Source organism: Lissotriton vulgaris, chromosome 1_1 (assembly GCF_964263255.1).
Source record: "Lissotriton vulgaris chromosome 1_1, aLisVul1.2, whole genome shotgun sequence".
NCBI lineage: Eukaryota > Metazoa > Chordata > Amphibia > Caudata > Salamandridae > Lissotriton > Lissotriton vulgaris.
In genome coordinates, this window is record NC_141685.1 from 35478929 (window position 1) to 35505600 (window position 26672).

The following is a 26672-nucleotide window of genomic DNA, read 5'->3' on the forward strand; positions in this document are numbered from 1 at the left end:
CCCAGGGGAGGTGAGTGCAGAGGATGAGAGGAGAGAGCTGTGCCAGCCTGCCCCAGGGGAGGTGAGTGCAGAGGATGAGAGAGGAGAGAGCTGTGCCCGCAGGCCCCTGGGGAGGTGAGTGCAGAGGATGAGAGGAGAGGAGAGACCTGTGCCAGCAGGTCCCAGGGGAGGTGAGTGCAGAGGATGAGAGAGGAGAGAGCTGTGCCAGCAGGTCCCAGGGGAGGTGAGTGGAGAGGATGAGAGGAGAGAGCTGTGCCAGCAGGCCCCAGGGGAGGTGAGTGCAGCAGGATGAATGAGGAGAGAGCTGTGTCAGCAGGCCCTGGGGGAGGTGAGTGCAGAGGATGGGAGAGGAGTGAGTTGTGCCAGCAGGCCCCGGGGGAGGTGAGTGCAGAGGATGGGTGGAGAGGAGAGAGCTGTGCCAGCAGGCCCCAGGGGAGGTGAGTGCAGAGGATGAATGAGAAGAGAGAGAGCTGTGCCAGCAGGCCCCAGGGGAGGTGAGTGGAGAGGATGAATGAGGAGAGAGCTGTGCCAGCAGGCCCCAGGGGAGGTGAGTGCAGAGGATGAATGAGGAGAGAGCTGTGCCAGCAGGCCCCAGGGGAGGTGAGTGGAGAGGATGAGAGAGGAGAGAGCTGTGCCAGCAGGCCCTAGGGGAGGTGAGTGCAGAGGATGAGCGGAGAGGAGAGAGCTGTGCCAGCAGACCCCGGGGGAGGTGAGTGCAGAGGATGAATGAGGAGAGAGCTGTGCCAGCAGGCCCTAGGGGAGGTGGGTGCAGAGGATGAGAGGAGAGGAGAGAGCTGTGCCAGCAGGCCCCGGGGGAGGTGAGTGCAGAGGATGAGAGAGGAGAGAGCTGTGCCCGCAGGCCCCAGGGGAGGTGAGTGCAGAGGATGAGAGAGGAGAGAGCTGTGCCAGCAGGCCCTAGGGGAGGTGGGTGCAGAGGATGAATGAGGAGAGAGCTGTGCCAGCAGGCCCCGGGGGAGGTGAGTGCAGAGGATGGGAGAGGATAGAGCTGTGCCAGCAGGCCCTAGGGGAGGTGAGTGCAGAGGATGGGAGAGGAGAGGAGAGAGCTGTGCCAGCAGGCCCCGGGGGAGGTGAGTGCAGAGGATGAGAGAGGAGAGAGCTGTGCCCGCAGGCCCCAGGGGAGGTGAGTGCAGAGGATGAATGAGGAGAGAGCTGTGCCAGCAGGCCCTAGGGGAGGTGGGTGCAGAGGATGAATGAGGAGAGAGCTGTGCCAGCAGGCCCCAGGGGAGGTGAGTGCAGAGGATGAATGAGGAGAGAGCTGTGCCAGCAGGCCCTAGGGGAGGTGGGTGCAGAGGATGAGAGAGGAGAGAGCTGTGCCCGCAGGCCCCAGGGGAGGTGAGTGCAGAGGATGAATGAGGAGAGAGCTGTGCCAGCAGGCCCTAGGGGAGGTGGGTGCAGAGGATGAGAGGAGAGGAGAGAGCTGTGCCAGCAGGCCCCGGGGGAGGTGAGTGCAGAGGATGAATGAGGAGAGAGCTGTGCCAGCTGGCCCCAGGGGAGGTGAGTGCAGAGGAGGAGAGAGGAGAGAGCTGTGCCAGCAGGCCCCAGGGGAGGTGAGGGCAGAGGATGAGAGAGAAGAGAGCTGTGCCAGCAGGCCCCAGGGGAGGTGAGTGCAGAGGAGGAGAGAGGAGAGAGCTGTGCCCGCAGGCCCCAGGGGTGGTGAGTGCAGAGGATGGGAGAGGAGAGGAGAGAGCTGTGCCAGCAGGTCCCAGGGGAGGTGAGTGCAGAGGATGAGAGGAGAGAGCTGTGCCAGCTGGCCCCGGGGGAGGTGAGTGCAGAGGATGGGAGAGGAGAGGAGAGAGCTGTGCCAGCAGGCCCCAGGGGAGGTGAGTGCAGAGGAAGGGAGAGGAGAGAGCTGTGCCAGCAGGCCCCGGGGGAGGTGGGTGCAGAGGATGAGAGGAGAGGAGAGAGCTGTGCCAGCAGGCCCCGGGGGAGGTGAGTGCAGAGGATGAGAGAGGAGAGAGCTGTGCCCGCAGGCCCCAGGGGAGGTGAGTGCAGAGGATGAGAGAGGAGAGAGCTGTGCCAGCAGGCCCCGGGGGAGGTGGGTGCAGAGGATGAGAGGAGAGGAGAGAGCTGTGCCAGCAGGCCCCAGGGGAGGTGAGTGCAGAGGATGAGAGGAGAGGAGAGAGCTGTGCCAGCAGGCCCCGGGGGAGGTGAGTGCAGAGGATGAGAGAGGAGAGAGCTGTGCCCGCAGGCCCCAGGGGAGGTGAGTGCAGAGGATGAGAGAGGAGAGAGCTGTGCCAGCAGGCCCCGGGGGAGGTGAGTGCAGAGGATGAGAGAGGAGAGAGCTGTGCCCGCAGGCCCCAGGGGAGGTGAGTGCAGAGGATGAGAGAGGAGAGAGCTGTGCCCGCAGGCCCCAGGGGAGGTGAGTGCAGAGGATGAGCGGAGAGGAGAGAGCTGTGCCAGCAGACCCCGGGGGAGGTGAGTGCAGAGGATGAATGAGGAGAGAGCTGTGCCAGCAGGCCCCAGGGGAGGTGAGTGCAGAGGATGGGAGAGGAGAGAGCTGTGTCAGCAGGCCCCAGGGGAGGTGAGTGCAGAGGATGGGTGGAGAGGACAGAGCTGTGCCAGCAGGCCCCAGGGGAGGTGAGTGCAGAGGATGGGAGAGGAGAGGAGAGAGCTGTGCCAGCAGGCCCCAGGGGAGGTGAGTGCAGAGGATGAGAGGAGAGAGCTGTGCCAGCTGGCCCCAGGGGAGGTGAGTGGAGAGGATGAGAGGAGAGAGCTGTGCCAGCAGGCCCCAGGGGTGGTGAGTGCAGAGGATGAATGAGGAGAGAGCTGTGCCAGCAGGCCCCAGGGGAGGTGAGCGCAGAGGATAGGAGGAGAGGAGAGAGCTGTGCCAGCAGGCCCCAGGGGAGGTGAGCGCAGAGGATAGGAGGAGAGGAGAGAGCTGTGCCTGCAGGCCCCAGGGGAGGTGAGCGCAGAGGATAGGAGGAGAGGAGAGAGCTGTGCCAGCAGGCCCCAGGGGAGGTGAGTGCAGAGGAAGGGAGAAGAGAGAGCTGTGCCAGCAGGCCCTAGGGGAGGTGGGTGCAGAGGATGAGAGGAGAGGAGAGAGCTGTGCCAGCAGGCCCCGGGGGAGGTGAGTGCAGAGGATGAGAGAGAAGAGAGCTGTGCCAGCAGGCCCTAGGGGAGGTGGGTGCAGAGGATGAGAGGAGAGGAGAGGAGAGGAGAGAGCTGTGCCAGCAGGCCCCGGGGGAGGTGAGTGCAGAGGATGAGAGAGGAGAGAGCTGTGCCCGCAGGCCCCAGGGGAGGTGAGTGCAGAGGATGAGAGAGGAGAGAGCTGTGCGCGCAGGCCCCAGGGGAGGTGAGTGCAGAGGATGAGCGGAGAGGAGAGAGCTGTGCCAGCAGTCCCCAGGGGAGGTGAGTGCAGAGGATGAGAGAGGAGAGAGCTGTGCCAGCAGGCCCCAGGGGAGGTGAGTGCAAAGGATGGGTGGAGAGGAGAGAGCTGTGCCCGCAGGCCCCAGGGGAGGTGAGTGCAGAGGATGAGAGAGGAGAGAGCTGTGCCAGCTGGCCCCAGGGGTGGTGAGTGCAGAGGATGGGAGAGGAGAGGAGAGAGCTGTGCCAGCAGGCCCCAGGGGAGGTGAGTGCAGAGGATGGGAGAGGAGAGGAGAGAGCTGTGCCAGCAGGCCCCAGGGGAGATGAGTGGAGAGGATGAGAGGAGAGAGCTGTGCCAGCTGGCCCCGGGGAGGTGAGTGCAGAGGATGGGAGAGGAGAGGAGAGAGCTGTGCCAGCAGGCCCCAGGGGAGGTGAGTGCAGAGGATGGGAGAGGAGAGAGAGAGAGCTGTGCCAGCAGGCCCCAGGGGAGGTGAGTGGAGAGGATGAGAGGAGAGAGCTGTGCCAGCTGGCCCCGGGGGAGGTGAGTGCAGAGGATTAATGAGGAGAGAGCTGTGCCAGCAGGCCCCAGGGGAGGTGAGTGCAGAGGATGAATGAGGAGAGAGCTGTGCCAGCAGGCCCTAGGGGAGGTGAGTGCAGAGGATGAATGAGGAGAGAGCTGTGCCAGCAGGCCCCAGGGGAGGTGAGTGCAGAGGATGGATGAGAGGAGAGAGCTGTGCCAGCAGGCCCCAGGGGAGGTGAGTGCAGAGGATGAGAGAGGAGAGAGCTGTGCCAGCAGGCCCCGGGGGAGGTGAGTGCAGAGGATGAATGAGGAGAGAGCTGTGTCAGCAGGCTCCAGGGGAGGTGAGTGCAGAGGATGGATGAGAGGAGAGAGCTGTGCCAGCAGGCCCCAGGGGAGGTGAGTGGAGAGGATGAGAGGAGAGAGCTGTGCCAGCAGGCCCCAGGGGAGGTGAGTGCAGAGGATGAATGAGGAGAGAGCTGTGTCAGCAGGCCCTGGGGGAGGTGAGTGCAGAGGATGGGAGAGGAGTGAGTTGTGCCAGCAGGCCCCGGGGGAGGTGAGTGCAGAGGATGGGTGGAGAGGAGAGAGCTGTGCCAGCAGGCCCCAGGGGAGGTGAGTGCAGAGGATGAATGAGAAGAGAGAGAGCTGTGCCAGCAGGCCCCAGGGGAGGTGAGTGCATAGGATGAATGAGGAGAGAGCTGTGCCAGCAGGCCCCAGGGGAGGTGAGTGGAGAGGATGAATGAGGAGAGAGCTGTGCCAGCAGGCCCCAGGGGAGGTGAGTGCAGAGGATGAATGAGGAGAGAGCTGTGCCAGCAGGCCCCAGGGGAGGTGAGTGGAGAGGATGAGAGAGGAGAGAGCTGTGCCAGCAGGCCCTAGGGGAGGTGAGTGCAGAGGATGAGCGGAGAGGAGAGAGCTGTGCCAGCAGACCCCGGGGGAGGTGAGTGCAGAGGATGAATGAGGAGAGAGCTGTGCCAGCAGGCCCTAGGGGAGGTGGGTGCAGAGGATGAGAGGAGAGGAGAGAGCTGTGCCAGCAGGCCCCGGGGGAGGTGAGTGCAGAGGATGAGAGAGGAGAGAGCTGTGCCCGCAGGCCCCAGGGGAGGTGAGTGCAGAGGATGAGAGAGGAGAGAGCTGTGCCAGCAGGCCCTAGGGGAGGTGGGTGCAGAGGATGAATGAGGAGAGAGCTGTGCCAGCAGGCCCCGGGGGAGGTGAGTGCAGAGGATGGGAGAGGATAGAGCTGTGCCAGCAGGCCCTAGGGGAGGTGAGTGCAGAGGATGGGAGAGGAGAGGAGAGAGCTGTGCCAGCAGGCCCCGGGGGAGGTGAGTGCAGAGGATGAGAGAGGAGAGAGCTGTGCCCGCAGGCCCCAGGGGAGGTGAGTGCAGAGGATGAATGAGGAGAGAGCTGTGCCAGCAGGCCCTAGGGGAGGTGGGTGCAGAGGATGAATGAGGAGAGAGCTGTGCCAGCAGGCCCCAGGGGAGGTGAGTGCAGAGGATGAATGAGGAGAGAGCTGTGCCAGCAGGCCCTAGGGGAGGTGGGTGCAGAGGATGAGAGAGGAGAGAGCTGTGCCCGCAGGCCCCAGGGGAGGTGAGTGCAGAGGATGAATGAGGAGAGAGCTGTGCCAGCAGGCCCTAGGGGAGGTGGGTGCAGAGGATGAGAGGAGAGGAGAGAGCTGTGCCAGCAGGCCCCGGGGGAGGTGAGTGCAGAGGATGAATGAGGAGAGAGCTGTGCCAGCTGGCCCCAGGGGAGGTGAGTGCAGAGGAGGAGAGAGGAGAGAGCTGTGCCAGCAGGCCCCAGGGGAGGTGAGGGCAGAGGATGAGAGAGAAGAGAGCTGTGCCAGCAGGCCCCAGGGGAGGTGAGTGCAGAGGAGGAGAGAGGAGAGAGCTGTGCCCGCAGGCCCCAGGGGTGGTGAGTGCAGAGGATGGGAGAGGAGAGGAGAGAGCTGTGCCAGCAGGTCCCAGGGGAGGTGAGTGCAGAGGATGAGAGGAGAGAGCTGTGCCAGCTGGCCCCGGGGGAGGTGAGTGCAGAGGATGGGAGAGGAGAGGAGAGAGCTGTGCCAGCAGGCCCCAGGGGAGGTGAGTGCAGAGGAAGGGAGAGGAGAGAGCTGTGCCAGCAGGCCCCGGGGGAGGTGGGTGCAGAGGATGAGAGGAGAGGAGAGAGCTGTGCCAGCAGGCCCCGGGGGAGGTGAGTGCAGAGGATGAGAGAGGAGAGAGCTGTGCCCGCAGGCCCCAGGGGAGGTGAGTGCAGAGGATGAGAGAGGAGAGAGCTGTGCCAGCAGGCCCCGGGGGAGGTCGGTGCAGAGGATGAGAGGAGAGGAGAGAGCTGTGCCAGCAGGCCCCAGGGGAGGTGAGTGCAGAGGATGAGAGGAGAGGAGAGAGCTGTGCCAGCAGGCCCCGGGGGAGGTGAGTGCAGAGGATGAGAGAGGAGAGAGCTGTGCCCGCAGGCCCCAGGGGAGGTGAGTGCAGAGGATGAGAGAGGAGAGAGCTGTGCCAGCAGGCCCCGGGGGAGGTGAGTGCAGAGGATGAGAGAGGAGAGAGCTGTGCCCGCAGGCCCCAGGGGAGGTGAGTGCAGAGGATGAGAGAGGAGAGAGCTGTGCCCGCAGGCCCCAGGGGAGGTGAGTGCAGAGGATGAGCGGAGAGGAGAGAGCTGTGCCAGCAGACCCCGGGGGAGGTGAGTGCAGAGGATGAATGAGGAGAGAGCTGTGCCAGCAGGCCCCAGGGGAGGTGAGTGCAGAGGATGGGAGAGGAGAGAGCTGTGTCAGCAGGCCCCAGGGGAGGTGAGTGCAGAGGATGGGTGGAGAGGACAGAGCTGTGCCAGCAGGCCCCAGGGGAGGTGAGTGCAGAGGATGGGAGAGGAGAGGAGAGAGCTGTGCCAGCAGGCCCCAGGGGAGGTGAGTGCAGAGGATGAGAGGAGAGAGCTGTGCCAGCTGGCCCCAGGGGAGGTGAGTGGAGAGGATGAGAGGAGAGAGCTGTGCCAGCAGGCCCCAGGGGTGGTGAGTGCAGAGGATGAATGAGGAGAGAGCTGTGCCAGCAGGCCCCAGGGGAGGTGAGCGCAGAGGATAGGAGGAGAGGAGAGAGCTGTGCCAGCAGGCCCCAGGGGAGGTGAGCGCAGAGGATAGGAGGAGAGGAGAGAGCTGTGCCTGCAGGCCCCAGGGGAGGTGAGCGCAGAGGATAGGAGGAGAGGAGAGAGCTGTGCCAGCAGGCCCCAGGGGAGGTGAGTGCAGAGGAAGGGAGAAGAGAGAGCTGTGCCAGCAGGCCCTAGGGGAGGTGGGTGCAGAGGATGAGAGGAGAGGAGAGAGCTGTGCCAGCAGGCCCCGGGAGAGGTGAGTGCAGAGGATGAGAGAGGAGAGAGCTGTGCCAGCAGGCCCTAGGGGAGGTGGGTGCAGAGGATGAGAGGAGAGGAGAGGAGAGAGCTGTGCCAGCAGGCCCCGGGGGAGGTGAGTGCAGAGGATGAGAGAGGAGAGAGCTGTGCCCGCAGGCCCCAGGGGAGGTGAGTGCAGAGGATGAGAGAGGAGAGAGCTGTGCCCGCAGGCCCCAGGGGAGGTGAGTGCAGAGGATGAGCGGAGAGGAGAGAGCTGTGCCCGCAGGCCCCAGGGGAGGTGAGTGCAGAGGATGAATGAGGAGAGAGCTGTGCCAGCAGTCCCCAGGGGAGGTGAGTGCAGAGGATGAGAGAGGAGAGAGCTGTGCCAGCAGGTCCCAGGGGAGGTGAGTGGAGAGGATGAGAGGAGAGAGCTGTGCCAGCAGTCCCCAGGGGAGGTGAGTGCAGAGGATGAATGAGGAGAGAGCTGTGCCAGCAGGCCCCAGGGGAGGTGAGTGCAGAGGATGAATGAGGAGAGAGCAGTGCCAGTAGGCCCCAGGGGAGGTGAGTGCAGAGGATGAATGAGGAGAGAGCTGTGCCAGCAGGCCCCAGGGGAGGTGAGTGCAGAGGATGAGAGAGGAGAGAGCTGTGCCAGCAGGCCCCAGGGGAGGTGAGTGCAAAGGATGGGTGGAGAGGAGAGAGCTGTGCCCGTAGGCCCCAGGGGAGGTGAGTGCAGAGGATGAGAGAGGAGAGAGCTGTGCCAGCAGGCCCCAGGGGAGGTGAGTGCAGAGGATGAGAGGAGAGAGCTGTGCCAGCAGGCGACAGGAGAGGTGAGTGCAGAGGATGAGAGAGGAGAGAGCTGTGCCCGCAGGCCCCAGGGGAGGTGAGTGCAGAGGATGAATGAGGAGAGAGCTGTGCCAGCAGGCCCCAGGGGAGGTGAGTGCAGAGGATGGGAGAGGATAGAGCTGTGCCCGCAGGCCCCAGGGGTGGTGAGTGCAGAGGATGGGAGAGGAGAGGAGAGAGCTGTGCCAGCAGGCCCCAGGGGAGGTGAGTGCAAAGGATGGGTGGAGAGGAGAGAGCTGTGCCAGCAGGCCCCAGGGGTGGTGAATGCAGAGGATGGGAGAGGAGAGAGCTGTGCCAGCAGGCTCCGGGGGAGGTGAGTGCAGAGGATGGGAGAGGAGAGGAGAGAGCTGTGCCAGCAGGCCCCAGGGGAGGTTAGTGCAGAGGATGGGAGAGGAGAGGAGAGAGCTGTGTCAGCAGGCCCCAGGGGAGGTGAGTGCAGAGGATGGGAGAGGAGAGGAGAGAGCTGTGCCAGCAGGGCCCAGGGGAGGTTAGTGCAGAGGATGGGAGAGGAGAGTAGAGAGCTGTGCCAGCAGGCCCCAGGGGAGGTGAGTGCAGAGGATGAGAGAGGAGAGGAGAGACCTGTGCCAGCAGGCCCCAGGGGAGGTGAGTGGAGAGGATGAGAGGAGAGAGCTGTGCCAGCTGGCCCCGGGGGAGGTGAGTGCAGAGGATGGGAGAGGAGAGGAGAGAGCTGTGCCAGCAGGCCCCAGGGGAGGTTAGTGCAGAGGATGGGAGAGGAGAGGAGAGAGCTGTGCCAGCGGGTCCCAGGGGATGTGAGTGCAGAGGATGGGAGAGGAGAGGAGAGAGCTGTGCCAGCAGGCCCCAGGGGAGGTGAGTGGAGAGGATGAGAGGAGAGAGCTGTGCCAGCTGGCCCCGGGGGAGGTGAGTGCAGAGGATGAATGAGTAGAGAGCTGTGCCAGCAGGCCCTAGGGGAGGTGGGTGCAGAGGATGAGAGGAGAGGAGAGAGCTGTGCCAGCAGGCCCCAGGGGTGGTGAGTGCAGAGGATGGGAGAGGAGAGAGCTGTGCCAGCAGGCCCGGGGGGAGATGAGTGCAGCAGGATGGGTGGAGAGGAGAGAGCTGTGCCAGCAGGCCCCAGGGGAGGTGAGTGCAGCAGGATGGGTGGAGAGGAGAGATCTGTGCCAGCAGGTCCCGGGGGAGGTGAGTGCAGAGGATGGGTGGTGAGGAGAGAGCATCACTGTGTGCCCATATAGAAGAAGGAGCTCTTTCTGAAGTGCCTTCTGATCCAATCTCGGAGTAATTTCTTAAAATAGCTGGCTGCTTGTGAAATACTGCTGTCGTTCCATGCATTCCAATCACAGCTTTTCAGTTCCCATTTTCCTCTTTTAGCTGCTGAGATCAGCCCTCCATACCTTGAGCTGACATATGGGTTGGGAGTGGGAGGCTCATTTTGCTCTGGTATTGTCCTGTTATTTATTGGCATGTGGTTGAACTGGTGACTTTGTTCATCAGCTTTGCACTGTCTGCAGGATATCTGTCTGGAAGCCTCAAACCTCTTGCGTTCTGTTGACGAAGCAGCCCATGCCATGTTTAATCCCAATATCTAAGCCTGAAATGTTAGTCCTTAAAGGAGGAAGGGGCCCCATACTTTCCACCGAGGCCACTCTGGCTACTTGAACATCACTTCCTCACTGTTCTTTCAGATAGGTTTGCGGAATGTAAACACCACATACATATGTACATATTTATTCAAAAAGTGGTCTGAAAAAATGGGGAATAGCTAAAAGAGCTAAAAGAAGCTATAAAAGTATAAACCCATTACCCATACTGGATTAGTGTTTCTGTCCAGTAATTATGTGATTGTCATTTACTGGACATTTGTTTGCTGAAACTTGTATAGTCCCGTGTTCTGTTTTAAGCGAGTTTTGGATTTCTCAAGTTGCTGGATTAGTGTTTCTGTCCAGTAATTATGTGATTGTTGTTAGACGGACCGGGAGGGTCGGCCGAGTATAAGGGGAGAGGTCTCCAGGGAGAGCCGTCTCCAGCGATCGTACAGACAAGTAACTTCCCCCCCACAGACGGACACCACACAAGGATAAGGTTAAACGATACTTTATCAGCAATTCTTCGAGTACGGTTAAATGGTACAAGGAGGTCTGGACTCAGGGGTCCCCTCGGTTCGGGTCTCTGGTTGGGAAAAGGGGTAGCGGGACAGTCTTGTTACCAATCGGGTGGATAGATAGCTCTCAATCCTCGAGCTCGGCGTTCTAGATGATCGGGCCGCGGCGGAGCCAGCAGGTCCCGAGGTGGTTGAAGGTAGCGACGGTCCGCGGCGGAGCCAGCAGGTCCCGAGGTGGCTGAAGGTAGCGACGGTCCGCGGCGGAGCCAGCAGGTCCCGATGAGGATGGTGGTACAAACGGTCCGCGGCCACGCCAGCAGGTCCCGACGACGATGAAGGTTTACGGAGGTTGCGGCAGCGCCAGCAGGCAAGACGATAGTTCACAAGGTAGGGCTACGGCAGCGCCAGTAGTCCGTCAAGGATGAGTTCTTCTCTGCGTCTCTCGACTCCAGGATACAACTGCCTTCCTGCTCAGGAGCTGCCTCAGTTATAGGGCTGGTGCCCTTTGATGTCCGGACCCTCGCACTTGGAGGTCGGGGGGTCCAGGATGGGGGAGTCCAGACACCCAGCAGGGGGGTGGAGCCAGCGCCCGGGGAGGCTGGGGGCGAGCGGTACCTGGCGGGGGAGAGCCATCGACACCTCTTTCTCCCATTGACCTGCCAAGTAGCCCGCTCACCTCCTGGGTGGATGGTGGTGCCGGGATGTCTGAGGCCTGGCTAGGCCCAGGGTTAGGGTCGATCGGAGGCCACGCGGCCTCGTGGTGCAGTGTCCAAGATGGCGCCCAGGTCGGGCGCGCGGGCCAGTAGGGGATCGGGCCCAAGAGGTCGAGATGTTCAGAGGCAGGGGTCCCGGAGGGGACGGAAAACGTGGAGTGGTGGTGTGTAACACTTGAGGGACCGGGCTCGGGCCTGGTCGGGCAGAGGGGGAGCGGGCCCTTCATGTGGCCTGTCCAACAATTGTCCTTTACTGGACATTTGTTTCTGTTGTGAAGGGATTCCAAACTGAGTTTTTGTTTGCTGAAACTTGTATAGTCCCGTGTTCTGTTTTAAGCGAGTTTTGGATTTCTCAAGTTGCTGGATTAGTGTTTCTGTCCAGTAATTATGTGATTGTCATTTACTGTAATCAACAGGGTCCACCTCGCTGTCATTTACTGGACGTTTGTTTCTGTTGTGAAGGGACTCCAAACTGAGTTTTTGTTTGCTGAAACTTGTACAGTCCTGTGTTCTGTTTTAAGCGAGTTTTGGATTTCTCAAGTTGCTGGATTAGTGTTTCTGTCCAGTAATTATGTGATTGTCATTTACTGGACATTTGTTCCTGTTGTGAAGGGATTCCAAAATGAGTTTTTGTTTGCTGAAACTTGTATAGTCCTGTGTTCTGTTGTAAGCGAGTTTTGGATTTCTCAAGTTGCCGCTGACGGGCTGAAGGCGTTAATCTGGACTTAGAGTTGCTTCAGAGTGGGGGAGTCACGTCTTCTTCTGGTATCTTTTGAAACTGTGAACACTTGCAAACGCTAGTCTGTGTGACAGAAATATGCGGCCTGTGGTGTGCTAGATTGAACTCTGTGCTCTGATGCTTGCTCTTCCAGGCCCGGCTGACGTTCTGCCATGTCGCCGCTTGTTTCTCTGACGAAGAGTGGGAGCTGCTCCAGTGCTGGCAGAAGGAGCTGTACAAGAAGGTCATGAAGGAAATCCAGCTGGCCTTCAGCTCTCTGGGTAAGATGACCCTGGCACGCTTAGGGTACCAGTATGTACTGTTCGAAGAGCCCTGCTCAAGATGTGCGGAAATTTCTGTTTTTTTATAAGAATAGATTACTTTATACTCCCTCATCATTCTGTTTCATGGTTTCATTGTGTATCATATTAGGATGAGGCATATCAGGCTGCATCCATGTTAGAATTTAAGGATAACCAGTTACTAAGATTTAAACCTTCCGTGTAGTCTATTCGGCGAATAGACTACACTGAAGGTTTGAATGTTTCCCGACGTGACGGGAGGAGACGAGTTCAAAAAACTCAATGGCTCCCTGATGACGAGGAATTAAAGCTCGAAATGCATTGGAGCGTAGAATATGGAGCGCAATGAAAATTAATAATGTTTCAAAAATATGGAAGATGAAAAGTGAAAGAAAAGTCACATGCAAATGAAAAGAGTTCATTAAAAGACCACAAGTGAAACAATTCAACGAAAGTTCTGTAATCATTTATAGCCTCCAAAGAGGATTGATAGAGAGTGCACATTGGGGGATGCAACCAAAAGGCTTTGGAAGCACTATTTAAAGAGAAATAAGACACACTTTCTGCGATACCGACTGGAGATATATACATGTTGGTGCTCTAACACCACTCAAATAAACACACATAAAACAGCTATAACCTTAGTAGCTAGTCACATCGCTCTCCAGTTAACCTCCATGAATGGAATTCAAGAACCTCAAGCAGATGCTGGAGGGGTTGCGACTCAGCAGGGACCTTGATTTATTTGCTACGGACTTGCACAAAAACTCAGATCTGGTGGGGAAAAGTTCTCACACAACAGAAAAACTCGTTCAAGACAAAACTACCAGACTTTCCACATACATGATGGTTGGCTTACTGAAAAAATACTTTCCTCTTACAGTCCCACAGGGGTAAGCAAATCTTGCTGGCACTCCTAGCAGCGAATAAGATGGCGTTAGCACAGTAGGGGAGAAGACAATTCCGTCAACGCAGGATAGGCTGCATAGGGTAAAAATAGCACTCACTCTTTCTTATGCCACTGTGTGCTTGTACCCTGTCTGGCAACCCTTTCTAGACTGTCGCTAGTGTTCACTTCAGGTCAAATAACTTTATTTCGGCCACCAGGGCCAAAAAAATACCAACAAAATTAAAATGAAGAATAATTATTAGAAACAGTTAAAGAATGTACAAACAATTGCTAACTTAAAAAAAAGATTAAAAAAACTAAAACAGTAATTTACAAAACGTGCATATAGATAAAACTGTAAGTGGCAGCTAGTAAATAATACAAACAATTTCAGACAAGTACAGGGAGGGAAAGCACATTCCTTCTGATCACCCACATAGCACCCACAAATGTGGCAACAGCCGGACGGCAGTCTGCCCCGATGATGCGAAGTGCAGCAGAGTTGTTGGGTTCACTTAGCGGCCTGCATATGGGAGCTGGCCAGGTCCTACTGGCGGAGGCATAGGCTGGACACAAAAACATGTGCACAACATTCTCCTCTGCAGAATTACGGGCCAGTCACAGAGTCCCCCCCACCCAAACTCGTATGAAAGTGCTTACAAATACTGAAAACAGTAACCACACAAAGTCCCAGTTAAGGCAGAAAAGTCCAGGTCTCTTTAAATATAGAAATACGCAAATGATGCTCAATAACGGTACCCAAACAGTCCCTTTCACAAGGAATCAACATTTCCATTGGGTATAATATATTGGGTTTTTATTTATACCAACTCCTAAAATGACTTTTGGACTCGATACCAATTAGCTATTTCGAAGGGCCGTGCTGTAATGGTCCCTCCCAAACAGTGATCCCATACGAGAAGTATCAATGTTTTGTAACGAACATTCATTGCAAAACAATGAAGCATGACAGACTCCTGAGGTTGGACGGGAATGTATTCTCAAACGGGGTGTAGGCCCCTTGGAACCCTTTCTTGTTAATGATTGTAAAATAAAAGTTTGTTCGGTAGTAGGCAGTGGTCCACGAGATGACTAAAAACTCTCAAACACATTTAGCTACATAAAAAAACTTCTTTTTTTAAAGACTGCAGTTCCAAAGGTGATCCCAGACTTGGTGGTCTGCTGACCCTGCCAGTCCTCCATCCCTGTGATGGCCACCATTGGAGCGAGTTGCAATTTTCAGTCTATTCATTAATAAACGTTCTAGAGTCGGATTGCAACCCACTCCGAATTGGAATTTAGCGAACTGACCTATTCGTATATTGGTCGGTTCACTGCATTCTTTACTGGTCATGAAAATACTGGTCTCAACTTCTGCGATTAGTAGGCCAGGCCCTTAAGTCAGCGGCTTCTCTCTAGCATCTGAAGGTAGAGGTTCTTGGCCTTCAACGCCAATGGGCCCTCCTTGTGTGTGCTTTCTCTGACTTTGGGTTGGCAGATGTTAAAGAAATGACTGCAGCTAAGGTTAGATGGCAGATGCACTGTGGAGCCAGATTATTAATCCTGCCAGGGTTGGCCGGTAGCATCGATAACCTGGGGACTGGCCAGGAATTAAAGTTTAGGGCCTGTACTTTCTTCCCTCCCATTTATCACTGGTACATTTTCTTTCATTCTACTTTGTCTACCTCCGAGCTCCTTCCTACCAATGCTTCTGGTGTATTTTGTCGCTTCACAAAAGCCTGAATTAATAATATTTCTCTTTTCATTACAGGCCCCCTGATTGCCAATTCTGTTTTTTCATTAAGACCAAAGGAAAAAGAAGACTTGTGCTCTAAAGATCTTGAAGATGTAGAGAAAATCATCAATGTTGACCTGTCCACTAGTGAGTAGGAAAGAAAAACTTTTTTCGATGTGATGGGATGGGATGTGATTGAGGGTAGGGTTCTTAATGACTTGGAGTGGCGTAAAGTATTGCGATATCCTGGGAAAACCTCCCGGAACACCCGACTGAAATATATACAATTTAATTATACCCATATGACCTACATGACACTGCATCAGCTCAATGTGACATATGTAGGGGAAGTTAGACCATGCCCCATGTGTATGCATCCTGACGCCGACTTTGTCCATATGACTTGGGATTGCCAGAGGTTACGCCCTTACTGGGAGGCGGTGCTAGTTAAGATCAAAGGCGTGCTTGGTAGGGAGTTGGCCTTAACAATTCAATCGTGCCTGTTCGGTCTCTTCCCCAGACCGCCTAAACGCGAAGCCGGGAATTGTTTGTTTGATGCTTAGCTAAACGCAGGAACGCGCTAGAGTGGAAGTCTGTGATAGGACTGCGGATCTCGGCTTGGGATGGGGATGTAATAGAGTGGGTGGGAGCAGAGGGCAGAGCATTGATGTGGGAGGAAGCTAGAGGCGTGAGGATGCTCCAGATGGCCCAACAGTGGTGGGAAGTAGCAGCTGCATGGGAGAGGCTGGCGCAGTCGGGCAGTGACGAGGGAGGATCGATGGGTTGCCAGGCCCAGATGGTGGGACCCAAACGCTTGAGCCAAGACAGTCGTGAGCTGCTGCGGTTTGATGTTTAGCGAGGGATTGGGTGGACTTAGATAGCGCTCGTATTTGGTCAGATCTAAGGAGGTCGTAGAGTACCGATAAGAGGGAGGGGGATCCCCCGCATCAGCCAAGTTTGTTCTATTGGTGGGTTGGGATAGTCGTCATGACGTAAATAATTAATTTACTCTCTTAATTTCTATGCAGGTAAGTACTTAATCAATAATAACTCAATCAGAATGAAGGAAAACAGAGTCCGTGGTGTAAGAGTTTCTAAGGGTTTTATTCCTCATAAAGGAATCAGGATATCATGTTCTGACCACCACACAGGGTGTCAGAAGGGATAGATGAGCGCGCTCTCGTTTATTGACAATACATAGCTTATATACTTGATTTACATCATAATGTTCAATGTAAGAGGCGTAACAGCTGAGAGAAGACAAGATAACAGTATACACGTGGTACTAGTACATCATCAAGAGGCGTAAACTAGGCGTAAACTAGGGGTGTGTGCTAGAAACGTCACTGATAGGTGATGCAAGTGGGTGGCACCAAGGGGTGGTGCTAACAGAATGTTGCAATGTCAGCAGAAATCGGAAGCTTGGATGCGCGCGCAGCTGCATGACGTGTGATTGACGGGGTGCAGGGGACTTGACATTTACACTGACGGAAAGAGACAGAAGTCTGGCATGTCAGATCAACTTATGCTTCTATCATATCTGATATCCGATGTTTAGGAACTAAGCTATCTGGGCAGAAAGGTCTCTAGAGCAGAAGCTATTCTATACTTGCTGTGAGCGCGTGTATAAGCGCCTGAGTGTCTGTATGAGAAGCGTGGGGGCATGGGGCCTTCCATGGAAGCATGGCAACAGAGGCTATGAATTACTTGCATAGAGACAGGTCGGCCCTTTAGCCCTGTAGCTGAGGAAGGATGTTTACTGAAGCTAGCAGGCTGGAATGTATCTTCGGGGAGGAAAACAGATAACTCGAAGGTTATAGTCAATCTTGGCAGGCAGCAGGCTGAGCTGAGCACGGAGGGCCGCGCTAGAAGTAAGTCAGAGTTCACGGGTACGGGGGCTGCTTGGGCAGGGGCCCTCGCAGTCAGAAGCCAGAAAAGAGGCTCGGTGGCAGAGATTCAGGGCCTACTTTCAGCCAGGCTGAAAAACGTAGGAGTGCACTTCAAAAAGACGTTGGCATAGCATACTTAGGAACGGACCATCTAACCCATTCATGGTGGGTCTGAAAGAGGACAAGTTAACGTTGGACGCAAATGTATTTGCGTCTTCATAGCTGGTACAGGAGGGAAGTTACATGCACTTTAACTCGTACATGGAGTCGGTGGGGTACGCGCTAGGGAACACAACATGGCCAAAATTTAATTTTCCTCATTCCCTCCTTGTTCCCTACGGACCCTTCATGAAATATCGATCCTCATAAATCTATCAGTCTGTTCTTGTAACATTATATGTTCATCTTTCTTTCTTTGACTGTTTGAGAGACAACTGGCATGCTCAATGCAGGATGTGGCACACAGTCCACATATCGCTGGCCCACACTGCAGGCACAGGCAGCAGCTGAATACTATAACAAGGCCAATGCCTAGGAAGGATAAGATCTTCCATCCCCAAGCTGTTAACGTAGTCCAGAACCAACCGGACCAAGTCCAGGTGCCTGGATTCTGATGTATCTGATTTGCAATTTTATGTAGACGGGTAATAGCTTGATAGACAGATGGTGCATTTTGTGGAATGAAAACACAGCAACTTGACCCGATGACCTTACAGGCTCCACCTCTATCTGCCAAGATGACGTCAATTACAAGACGATTTTGAAGGACAACAGTCCGTATAGCAGACTGCTCCTCTGTTAAGTTACCTAGAGCGGAGGCAGTTTCATTCACTACTGCTTCAAGAGTTCTTGTTAATCTGCGTATCAATTTACTGTTTTGGACAGGTCCTAGGAAGAAAAAGAATCCTTTATTAAAATCAGTGTACTGTTCCCATGCCGTTTCTGTGTAGTCGACAAGGGGAATATCTCTTTTAGGTCTATTCGGTGCTAGATTCGTATTTCTATGGTAATCAGGGGGAGCTAGAAAAACAGGTGGCAGAAGGAATGCAATGTAACAGGTACCATCCCAATCTGGAGGCAAACGTATGTATGCGGTATGACCACAAACAAAGTAGGAATGACTGGTAGCTTTAAAGGACGATTTACCATGGTCACTGAACTCGACCACAGTAGTGCATTTACTATGACCTACGTGTACTGAACCTTTCTTGCTAACACATAATTCACCTGTGACTGGTAATACTAACATATGGGGCAGAACTGGAGCAGTTTCGGATTCAACAGTAAGGATCATAAGGCTAATTGTGTAATTACCTAATCCATATACTTCATTTTCTAGATCAGTTCCTATTCGAGTGGGAAGCCCCTCTTTATCAGGGTAACAGACGTTGAGCAGGACTAAGTTCAAGTTTCCCCAAACCCAGCCCCCACCAAAAACAGCAATATCGGGATCTAAGGAATTAATTATTTTAAACCAGGCTCCACAGGAGCCATTGTGAGTGAACGGGTACGGAAAGAGAGGCAGAGCTCCCTTGTAATTCTGGTAGGGAGGGAGTCGACCGCATATCCAACAGTCTGTAGCATTATTTGTCTGATGGGAATGGTGTAACATACTAATGAATGTATTGTTGCGCAGCGCAAGTCTGTAAGAGAGTTCATGTGCAGGAAGTTCACTAAAAGTGTGTTCAGCAGAAACATTGTAAGCAGATTGTTCACGCCTGAAAATAGGCCAATATATAGGTAGCAGAAAGCTGGCAATAATAATTAAAATACTTAGAAAAAACATTATTAACAACGTCACTATACAGTGACTACGCAGTGATTTACAGTATGTACGTTTCTTTGCTTCTCTCTCTCTCTCTCTATCTCGATCTAGGGGATACATGTCAGAAACTATTTAACCGATTCACCTAGGGGAGGACTTAAACAATTAAACTGTCTGACTTGCTAGATCGGAGCTTCATACGGTAAAGTTCTTGGGGAGTCTTTTCTCGTTCGGCAACGGTAAAATCCTTCGTCTCAACACAGTCTTTGGAGGGGGTGGACGAGTCAGAGTCCTGTTTCAGTCCGTTCTTTAGTTCATTGCAAAGTTTGATGTGACTCGTATGGACCCACCCCTTTCTCCCCTCGATTTTCACAGCGGTCCTGGTGGTAAGCAGAACGGTCTTTGGGGATTTCCAACGGGGCTCCAGCGGACTTTTCCGGTCGAAATTCCGGACGAGTACCAGGTCCCCTGGACGGACCTCATGCGCCTTTACATCGGTGTTGTCAGGGAAGGCTGCGGCAACCTGTGAACGACATGATTGGAGTGCAGACATCAAGGAGGCAAGGTAATCTGTCAACATATTACAATCAACATCAGTAATTTTTCTTGGACTGGGCGTCCCCCACATATTCGGTGGTCTACCAAAAACCACTTCGTACGGAGATAGCCCTGATCTTGAATGGGCGACCATTCTCATGTAGAATAGTGCCACGGGCAGGGCGACTATCCAGTCGACCCCTTTTTCCTGACAGATCTTGGCAAGGCGGATTTTTAGGGTCTGATTATGCCTTTCTACAAGGCCTGCTGCTTCGGGATGTCGGACACAGTGGAACCTCCACTGATATCCTAGCAAAAGGGAAACTTGTTTCATCAACTCGGACGAGAACGGCTGTCCGTTATCTGAATACACGACACGAGGCAAACCGTACCGTGGGAAGAATTCACGAACCAACTGTCTGGCAGTGGTCGGAGCAGTGTAATCTGATACTGGGTAAGCTTCCGTCCAGCGGGACAGAGCACAGACAACTACGAGAACGTATTTAAAACCTCGGCAGCGGTCCATCTGGATATAATCCATCTGGAGGACTTCAAAAGGGTGATCGGGAGGATGAAATCCTCCTTGCTCTACAGGGACGCTTTTACCTGGATTGAACTGACAACAGATCATGCAAGTACGCACTTTCTGTTTTGCTGCTGCTCGTAAGTGTTTGTTGTACCAGAGATTCTGTAAACTGTCTAACATGGCTTTCTCTCCAAGATGGGCAGGACTATGTGCTGTATTTATCATGACTTGAACCATCGAGTCAGGGAGAAACCATTTAGATTTTTCCTTCGTCATCCAACCTTGATCTGTCTGGATCCCTCCTAGTTCAGTCCATTTCTTTATCTCCTCTGGAGTAGCATGTGTCTGGATGTCAATTACGTCTAGGGCGGGATCTCTAACTGCCATACACTGTGTCGGTACTATTGTCTTTGTCACATCAGTAGTCTGGGTGTGAGTCAATGCTGCATGTTTTGCTGTCTGGTCTGCCAGGTCGTTACCCTGGGAAACAGAATCTGTGACCTTAGTATGTGCTTTACACTTCATGACTGATATGCCCGAGGGCAAATGTATTGCTTCTAACAGTGCTTGAATGAGGGGACCATGCTGAATCTTGGCCCCATGAGAGGTCAGAAAACCTCGTTCTTGCCATAGGACTCCGAAGTCGTGTACAACTCCGAAGGCATAGCGGGAATCTGTGTATATGTTGACATTTCTGTTCTTGGCTAGAATGCAAGCTCGGGTCAGAGCGATGAGCTCTGCTGCTTGAGCAGACAGTGTGTCAATACGATGTGTTTCTTTAATTTCAGTTTCAGTGGTCACGGCATACGCGGCCACTAATTCTCCTGTACTTGTTCTCATGCATGAACCGTCCACATAAAGTGTCAGGTCTGGATTTGTCAATGGAACATCTGTTAAGTCTCGTCTAGGCTTTGTTACTGCATTAATGATTTCTATACAATCATGTGGAGCTGGATCTGTCATAACTGTAGGTAACAGTGTTGCTGGGTTCAAGATACTGCAGCGTCTGATTTCTATGTGTGGCTGGAATAGTGTTAATTCATAACCTGTCAGTCGTGCTATAGTCAAGTGTTGAGTCTGCGTTCTGTTTAACAAAACCTCTACAGAATGTGGAACTTGTACTGTTAACTGATGACCCAGAACAATTGAATCGCTCTGTCTGATTGCTAACGCTGTTGCTGCTACTGACTTTAAGCACGCAGGGAGTGCCTGAGCTACTGAATCCAAGGTACTAGAAAAATAAGCACAAGGCTTATGTGAACCTGCTTGATCTTGAGTGAGGACAGACAACGCTGTGCCATCACGTTCTGTAACAAAAAGTGTAAACGGTTTGCTGTAACATGGTGTCGCTAAAACTGGTGCTTGGCATAAAACTTTCTTCAATTCTTCAAAAGCTTGTGTATGTTCCTGAGTCCAAGGGAGGGCAGTCGAAGTCGCTGCCTCCTGTGTCGTTAACTGGATGAGTGGTTTAGCTAGAAATGCATACTGGGGAATCCATTGTCTGCAGTACGAGGTGAGGCCTATGAAGGCCCGCACTTCCTTTTGTGTCTTGGGTTGCGGCATGTTCACAATTAACTGAATGCGATCGGGAGTGAGCTGTCTCCCCACTTTGGACAGCAAGTGACCCAAGTACACAACTTGCTGAACACAGAATTGTAGCTTCGAAGGAGACACCTTGTGTCCCTTGTCGGCCAGGAAATGCAAAACTGTCAGTGATGCTTTTTCACATTCGGGCTCACTTCGTGCGGTGATCAGCAGATCATCGACGTATTGTAGTAAAGCGGTGTTGACTGGCATTTGAATACAATCTAGTTGTCTCTTCAGTGCTTGACTATAGATGCTGGGGCTTTCTGTGAATCCTTGAGGTGCGCGCGAAAATTTGAAACTGCGTCCATTTAAACAGAATCCGAAGAGATATTGGCTCTCTGGATCAATAGGCACGCTGAAGAAGGCGTTCTTGAGATCAATTACAGTAAAGAACGTTGCTTCTGAATCAATAGCAGTCAATAGAGATGATATATCGGGGACCACAGGATACTGTGGGATAATGCATTTATTCAATTCTCGAAGATCAATCACCAGCCGATATACTGGCGGGGCATTGGGATCAGTACGTTTAAGAATCGGAATGATGGGTGAATTACAGATATTGGAGTCGGTTTCGACGACCACTCCTTGGGCAATGAGCTCTTCAATGATTTTCAGTAAAGCCACTACAGCATCGGGTGGTAACTTGTATTGTCTGATTCTGGGTAATACAACACCTGCCTTGAGTGTAACGCGGTATGGTGTAATGTGCATACATCCTACATCAGTTGGGCCTTTTGCCCATAAGTAATCAGGTACATTTTTCAATCTGACGTCAAACTCACGAAGAACGTAATGACCCTTGAAATCCCGCAGAAAGAGTCTGACTCCCTCCGGGGAACAGCATATTATAGCTCCTAGAGCCTTCAATGTTTTAATTCCTAACAGATTTTCCGGACATGATTTTGTGAGTAACAGGTCTGTAACGCGTGATAATGGACCCACAGCCAGGGGAACTGGTTCTGATTTTTTTTTTTTTTTTTTTTTTTTAAATAATTTTTATTGTAGACACACCTGTACAGGCCAATAAACGGATAACAGTAGCAGTCTAAATGTCAGCAGATATACATTACATTTCGTTAACCATTACACAGCCTTCCGGCCCACAACCCGGGGGTCGGGCGGCGGTAAAGTATCTGCACTGCCATGCCTGACGTTCCGTAGAGAGAAGTGGTTAATGTCCGGAGGAAGTGTATGCCTACTTTTAGTACCCTACCAAACCGCGCGCTGACCCCAACTCCCCCCATCCCCGCGCTAGCCCCTAAACACCCCCCCCCCCTCTCTCCCCAACCCGCACACCATCCCCCGCCTAAGGCTTCATTAAAACTACCTCCGGGAAGCTAGCCTCATGTTCCCCGTGTTCCTGCTGTTCCTGGGGCCTCAACTCTCTCCCTCTATGCCCTCCCCTCCGGGAGTTTCCTCCTGTGTTTCAGCCTCGCTGTCCCTGAGCGCCTGCACCATTACTTCCCATGCCGTCGCGGTGTCAGCTGCTGTCTGGCTAGGGGTCCTGCGCGCTACCTGGTATCTATGTGTGCTATCAGCCGAGGCCCATTTCAGAAACTCCTGCCGCCACCTCCGTGGAGTAGGTCCCAGCCGCGCCTTCCAATTCCTGGTGATCTCTCTCTTCGCTATCATCAACCCCATGTCGATGAACTTACTCGTGAGCTTATTTTTGGGAGTGTGGGGGAACCAGTGCAACAGGCATTCGGCCGGTCCATACTCTAGCGATCGTTCCGTCACCTCATTCAGTACTTCCCCTACTTCTTGCCAAAAGTCCTGCAGGAGCGGGCACGCCCATAGCATGTGTACTAACTCAGCTCCTTCTTCCGGGCACCGGGGGCAGGCTGCTGTGTCGTCACCAAAGTACCGCCGTATTCTACCTGGTGTCATATATGCCCTGTGTAACACATAGTAGTGTATCAGCTGGAACCTGGCGTTCCTTGTGCTGTTACGGGCCCTGCGGACAAGTTGCGCCCAGGTCGTGTCTGGAATGTCCTTGTGCAGATCCGCCTCCCATTTGGCTTTCAGGGATGCGAGAGGAGGGATATTCTCCCTAACCATTCGGTTATACAGGCACGTAACTGCCTTGACCGTGCCCGCCGCCATCATGGTGTATTGGCAAGCCGCCGCCGTCTCGGGCTCTCCAAGTCCCGTGCCCCAATGGGCATGCATCGCCCGGGTCACCGCTGCGTGCAACAGGAATCCCCCTCTCGAAATATCGAATCGGTCTGCGAGCTCCCGGAACGGGAGCAGTGTCCCACTCTCAAAGAGGTCCCCAACCACCTGAATTCCCGCTACTTCCCACTCCTGCAGGCACGACCAATCGCCGCCATGTGGCAGCGCCGTCAGCATGGCCAGTGGTATCTCAGGCGCATAGGGGCGTCGGGAGCCCGCTCTCCTCTGGGTCCGATTCCAGCATTGCCGGTATGTGCGCTGTTCCAGCGATAAATCCCGACTGTCCAGCCGCTGCTGGAGGGTTATGTACGCTAGGACGTGCCTGGGTGTTCCCCTCAAGTTTTCCTCCTCAGGGCCCCGGAAAACCCTCGCAACCTCCTGCGTGAATATCTGCAATTGGGCCGCTAGGTAATAGAGCTCGAAGTCCGGCACCGCCAGCCCCCCCTCATCCTTCGGGCGAGAGAGCGTGGCCAGCGCTACTCTGCACCGTCCCGCTCCCCAGATGAACGACGTGATCTGAGATTTGAGGAGTTTAAAAAAGGAACCAGGTATCCAAATTGGGAGCGTCCGGAAATAGTACAGTAATCTCGGCAGGGCCACCATCTTTAGCAGGGAAATCCGGCCCGCTACTGATAGCGGTAATGTGGACCAGAAGGACATACAGCCCTTCAGTCCGCGCACGCACCGTCCCAGGTTGCCCTCGAGTAAGTCTTCCGGCTTGTGGTAGATATGAACCCCCAGGTATTTCATGCAGGTAGGGTTCCAGGTCGCCGCCGACTGGTGCTGCGGTTGGGCAGTGCCCTCCAGCAGCGGGAACAAGCCTGTCTTGGGCCAATTGACCCGTAGGCCCGACATCTCTCCGAATCTCTCGAGTAAAGCTTCCGCCTTCCTCAGGGCCTCCCCTCCGTCGCTGAGGAAAAGCAATAAGTCGTCAGCATACAGCGAAATGAAATGATGTCCGTCACGGGTCTGCACTCCGTGGAAGTGCCGCCCCGTCCGGGCCGCGGCCGCCAGCGGTTCAATGGCCAGCGCAAATAGAAGCGGTGATAGGGAGCAGCCCTGTCGAGTGCCCCGCTCCACCGGGTACCGCAGGGATACCGCCGGACCTACCCTCACTCTCGCAATCGCATCCGCGTAAAGGATCTTAGTCCAGTGGATATAGCCAGCTCCCAGGCCGAAGCGCTCCATGACAGCGTAGAGGTAGTCCCACTCGAGGCTGTCGAAGGCCTTTTCAATATCAACCGACAGGACCAGCTCCGTCCCTGTCCTCTCGGTGAGCCCGTCCATGATGCGGATGAGCCGCCTGATATTAGCCGTGGTGTTGCGGGTCGGTATAAAACCGTTTTGGTCGTCATGCACCAGCCCCGTCATGTGCGGTAGGAGTCTCGCCGCCAGAATGGAGCTCAGGATTTTATAATCCGCGGTGAGCATAGACAGGGGCCTATATGACGTGGGGTCAGTGCTCTCTCTGCCGGGCTTCAGCAGTGGGACCACCAGCGCCTCCCTCATCGATTGCGGTAGTCGACCCGTTGCCTTTGCCTCCTTGTAAACCGTCTGGAGACGGGGGGCCAGTACGTCCAGGTTTTTGGCGTAAAACTCTATGGGGAGTCCGTCTATCCCCGGCGATTTGTTCCTCGCCATCCGCCTCACCGCTAGTCGTATCTCACCCGCGTCAATGTCCGTCCCCAAGTCCTTCGCCTGCTCCGCTTCTAGCTTGCCTAGGGGCAAGTCAGCCAGGAAGGGACCCACCAGTTCCGCCCTGCCGCCCGGGACACTCTTGTACAGACCCTCATAGTATTGCTGGAACACGTTGACTATGCCCAGTTGGGTCTGCTGTACCACTCCCGTCGCATCCCGCAGCTGGAGTATAGGAGCGCATCTTCTGGAGGGGTTCGACAGCCATGCCAGGAGGGTGCCAATCTTATCGCCCTCTACATGGGAGCGTAGCACGTACGGCTTGTGGTCAAAAGCCCGAAGCCTTTCCACCTCAACGGCTACCGCCTCTTTGGCCGAGCAGAGGGCGTCCTGGAGTTCGGGCCTCCCAGGCCTCCTCCTCTCCGTCTCCCTCAGGTCCTCGTCTACCTTCGTCAAATCCCTCAGCAGTACCCTCCGCACACCCACATAGTCTCGGATGCAGATGCCCCTTACCACTACCTTAAAGGCATCCCACTCCACCGCTCTTGAGGTTGCCGTCCCTGCGTTCTCCGCGAAATACGAGGTCACGCCCTCTGCAAGGGCCTCTCCGAAGAGGGGGTCCTCCAGTGTCTCAGGCCTCAGTTTCCAGAGCGGAACCCTGGGCTTCCCCATAACCCACGCCAGTCGGACCAAGAGCGGGTTATGGTCTGAGATTGTCCTCGTTAAGTATTCCGAGCTGGTGACGCACGGCAGCACTTCCCGGGAGCAAAGTATGGCGTCTAGTCGGACGTGCAGGTCATGGAGCCCTGAGAAAAACGAGTAATCCCGATCAGTCGGGTGCTGCCCCCTCCAGACATCTACGAGTCCCCAGTTCTCCTGCCAGTCCCTCCTTCCCTTAGAGAGTCTGTGTACCGGGGAGTCACGAAGGGGGGGGTGAGACCTGTCCAGCAGGGGGTCGGCAATGGAGTTAAAGTCACCCCCCAGCAGGACCGGGCCCGCAAGGGGGTGGGCCAGCGTTCCCGACAGTGCAGCTAAGAAAGCCAATTGGTCCGTGTTCGGGGCATAGATGCTAGCTAACACTATATCCCTACCTTCGAGTTTCCCCTCCACCACCACATACCTCCCTTCCTGGTCAATCCAATGCCGTGAGAGTTGGAAAGGTGTGCCCGCCCTAATCCATATGAGCACGCCTCGCGCATAAGCTGAATAGTTGGTGTGGTAAACCTGGCCCCGCCATCTCCTTTGTAAGGCCTCCCCCTCCCGTTGTGTGAGGTGCGTCTCCTGCAGCAGCGCGATGTGTACTCCTCTCCGTACTAAGAAGGCATGCACTTTGTGTCTGCGTTGCATAGTGTGAAGGCCCCGGACATTCCAGGTCATACAAGTCAGAACATTTGCATTAGCCATTATCCCAGTGATCCGGTCGAAACCCTCCTCCCAGGACTAGCCCGCCGGCGGTGATGGTGCCCCCTGTGTGAAAAACAAAACTCCCCAACAGCCCTGTCAATGGCGTACCCAGGGTCAGCAGTGTCAAACAAACAAACCAACAATCCCCAACTGTGGAGCCCCCCCCCACCCCCAGAACAGGCCCCAATATCGAAATACCAGTCCCCATCCAAACTCCCGCACCTGGTAGCCCAGGTCTCAACTACACAGCCGCAGCTGTGGGTGCCTTAAGGGCCTACGGAGTGCGGCCTTGTCCAAAGGGAGGCCGCGTCGCCCAACTCCGTCCCCTCCCCCAGTTCCTCATGGATCAACTGCCCCGAGTCCCGCCGTGCACCCCGGCCCCCATTGTGTGCGAGGACAGCAACCCCCTCACCCGTACAACCCCAACTTTACCCGATCAGCATCGACAGTAGTTCATATATTGTGGACCTCATCAGCCGTTTGCGGTGTCACCAGCGGTCCCTCCATTCGATGTAGTCCCGACAAGTCCGATTCCGAGCCAGAGGCCGAAACATGAGTGTCCGAGTCTGAGGCCCCTCTGGACTCGGAGCCCTCCGCTCGGCCGAGCTTCCCCACCTCCAACAGCGCCGCCTTCCTCTCCGCCTCCGTTTGTGAGGCCGTTGGGCCCAGCTGCCCCTGGCCTCTTTTCCAGAGTCTTTTCGATTTCCGCTGCCGCTTGGGCGATCGTTCCCGCTCTTTCTCCCGCTCT

General features: G+C 54.8%; 1 protein-coding gene across 1 annotated transcript in view; it reads left to right on the forward strand.

The window, feature by feature from the left end:
• LOC147737084 (uncharacterized) overlaps window positions 1-26672 on the forward strand; it is a 466498-nt gene that overhangs the window by 23013 nt on the left and 416813 nt on the right. The window contains 2 exon segments of the mRNA XM_086922785.1: window positions 11635-11761; window positions 14443-14553. Coding sequence (XP_086778911.1) covers window positions 11635-11761; window positions 14443-14553 — 238 coding nt within the window.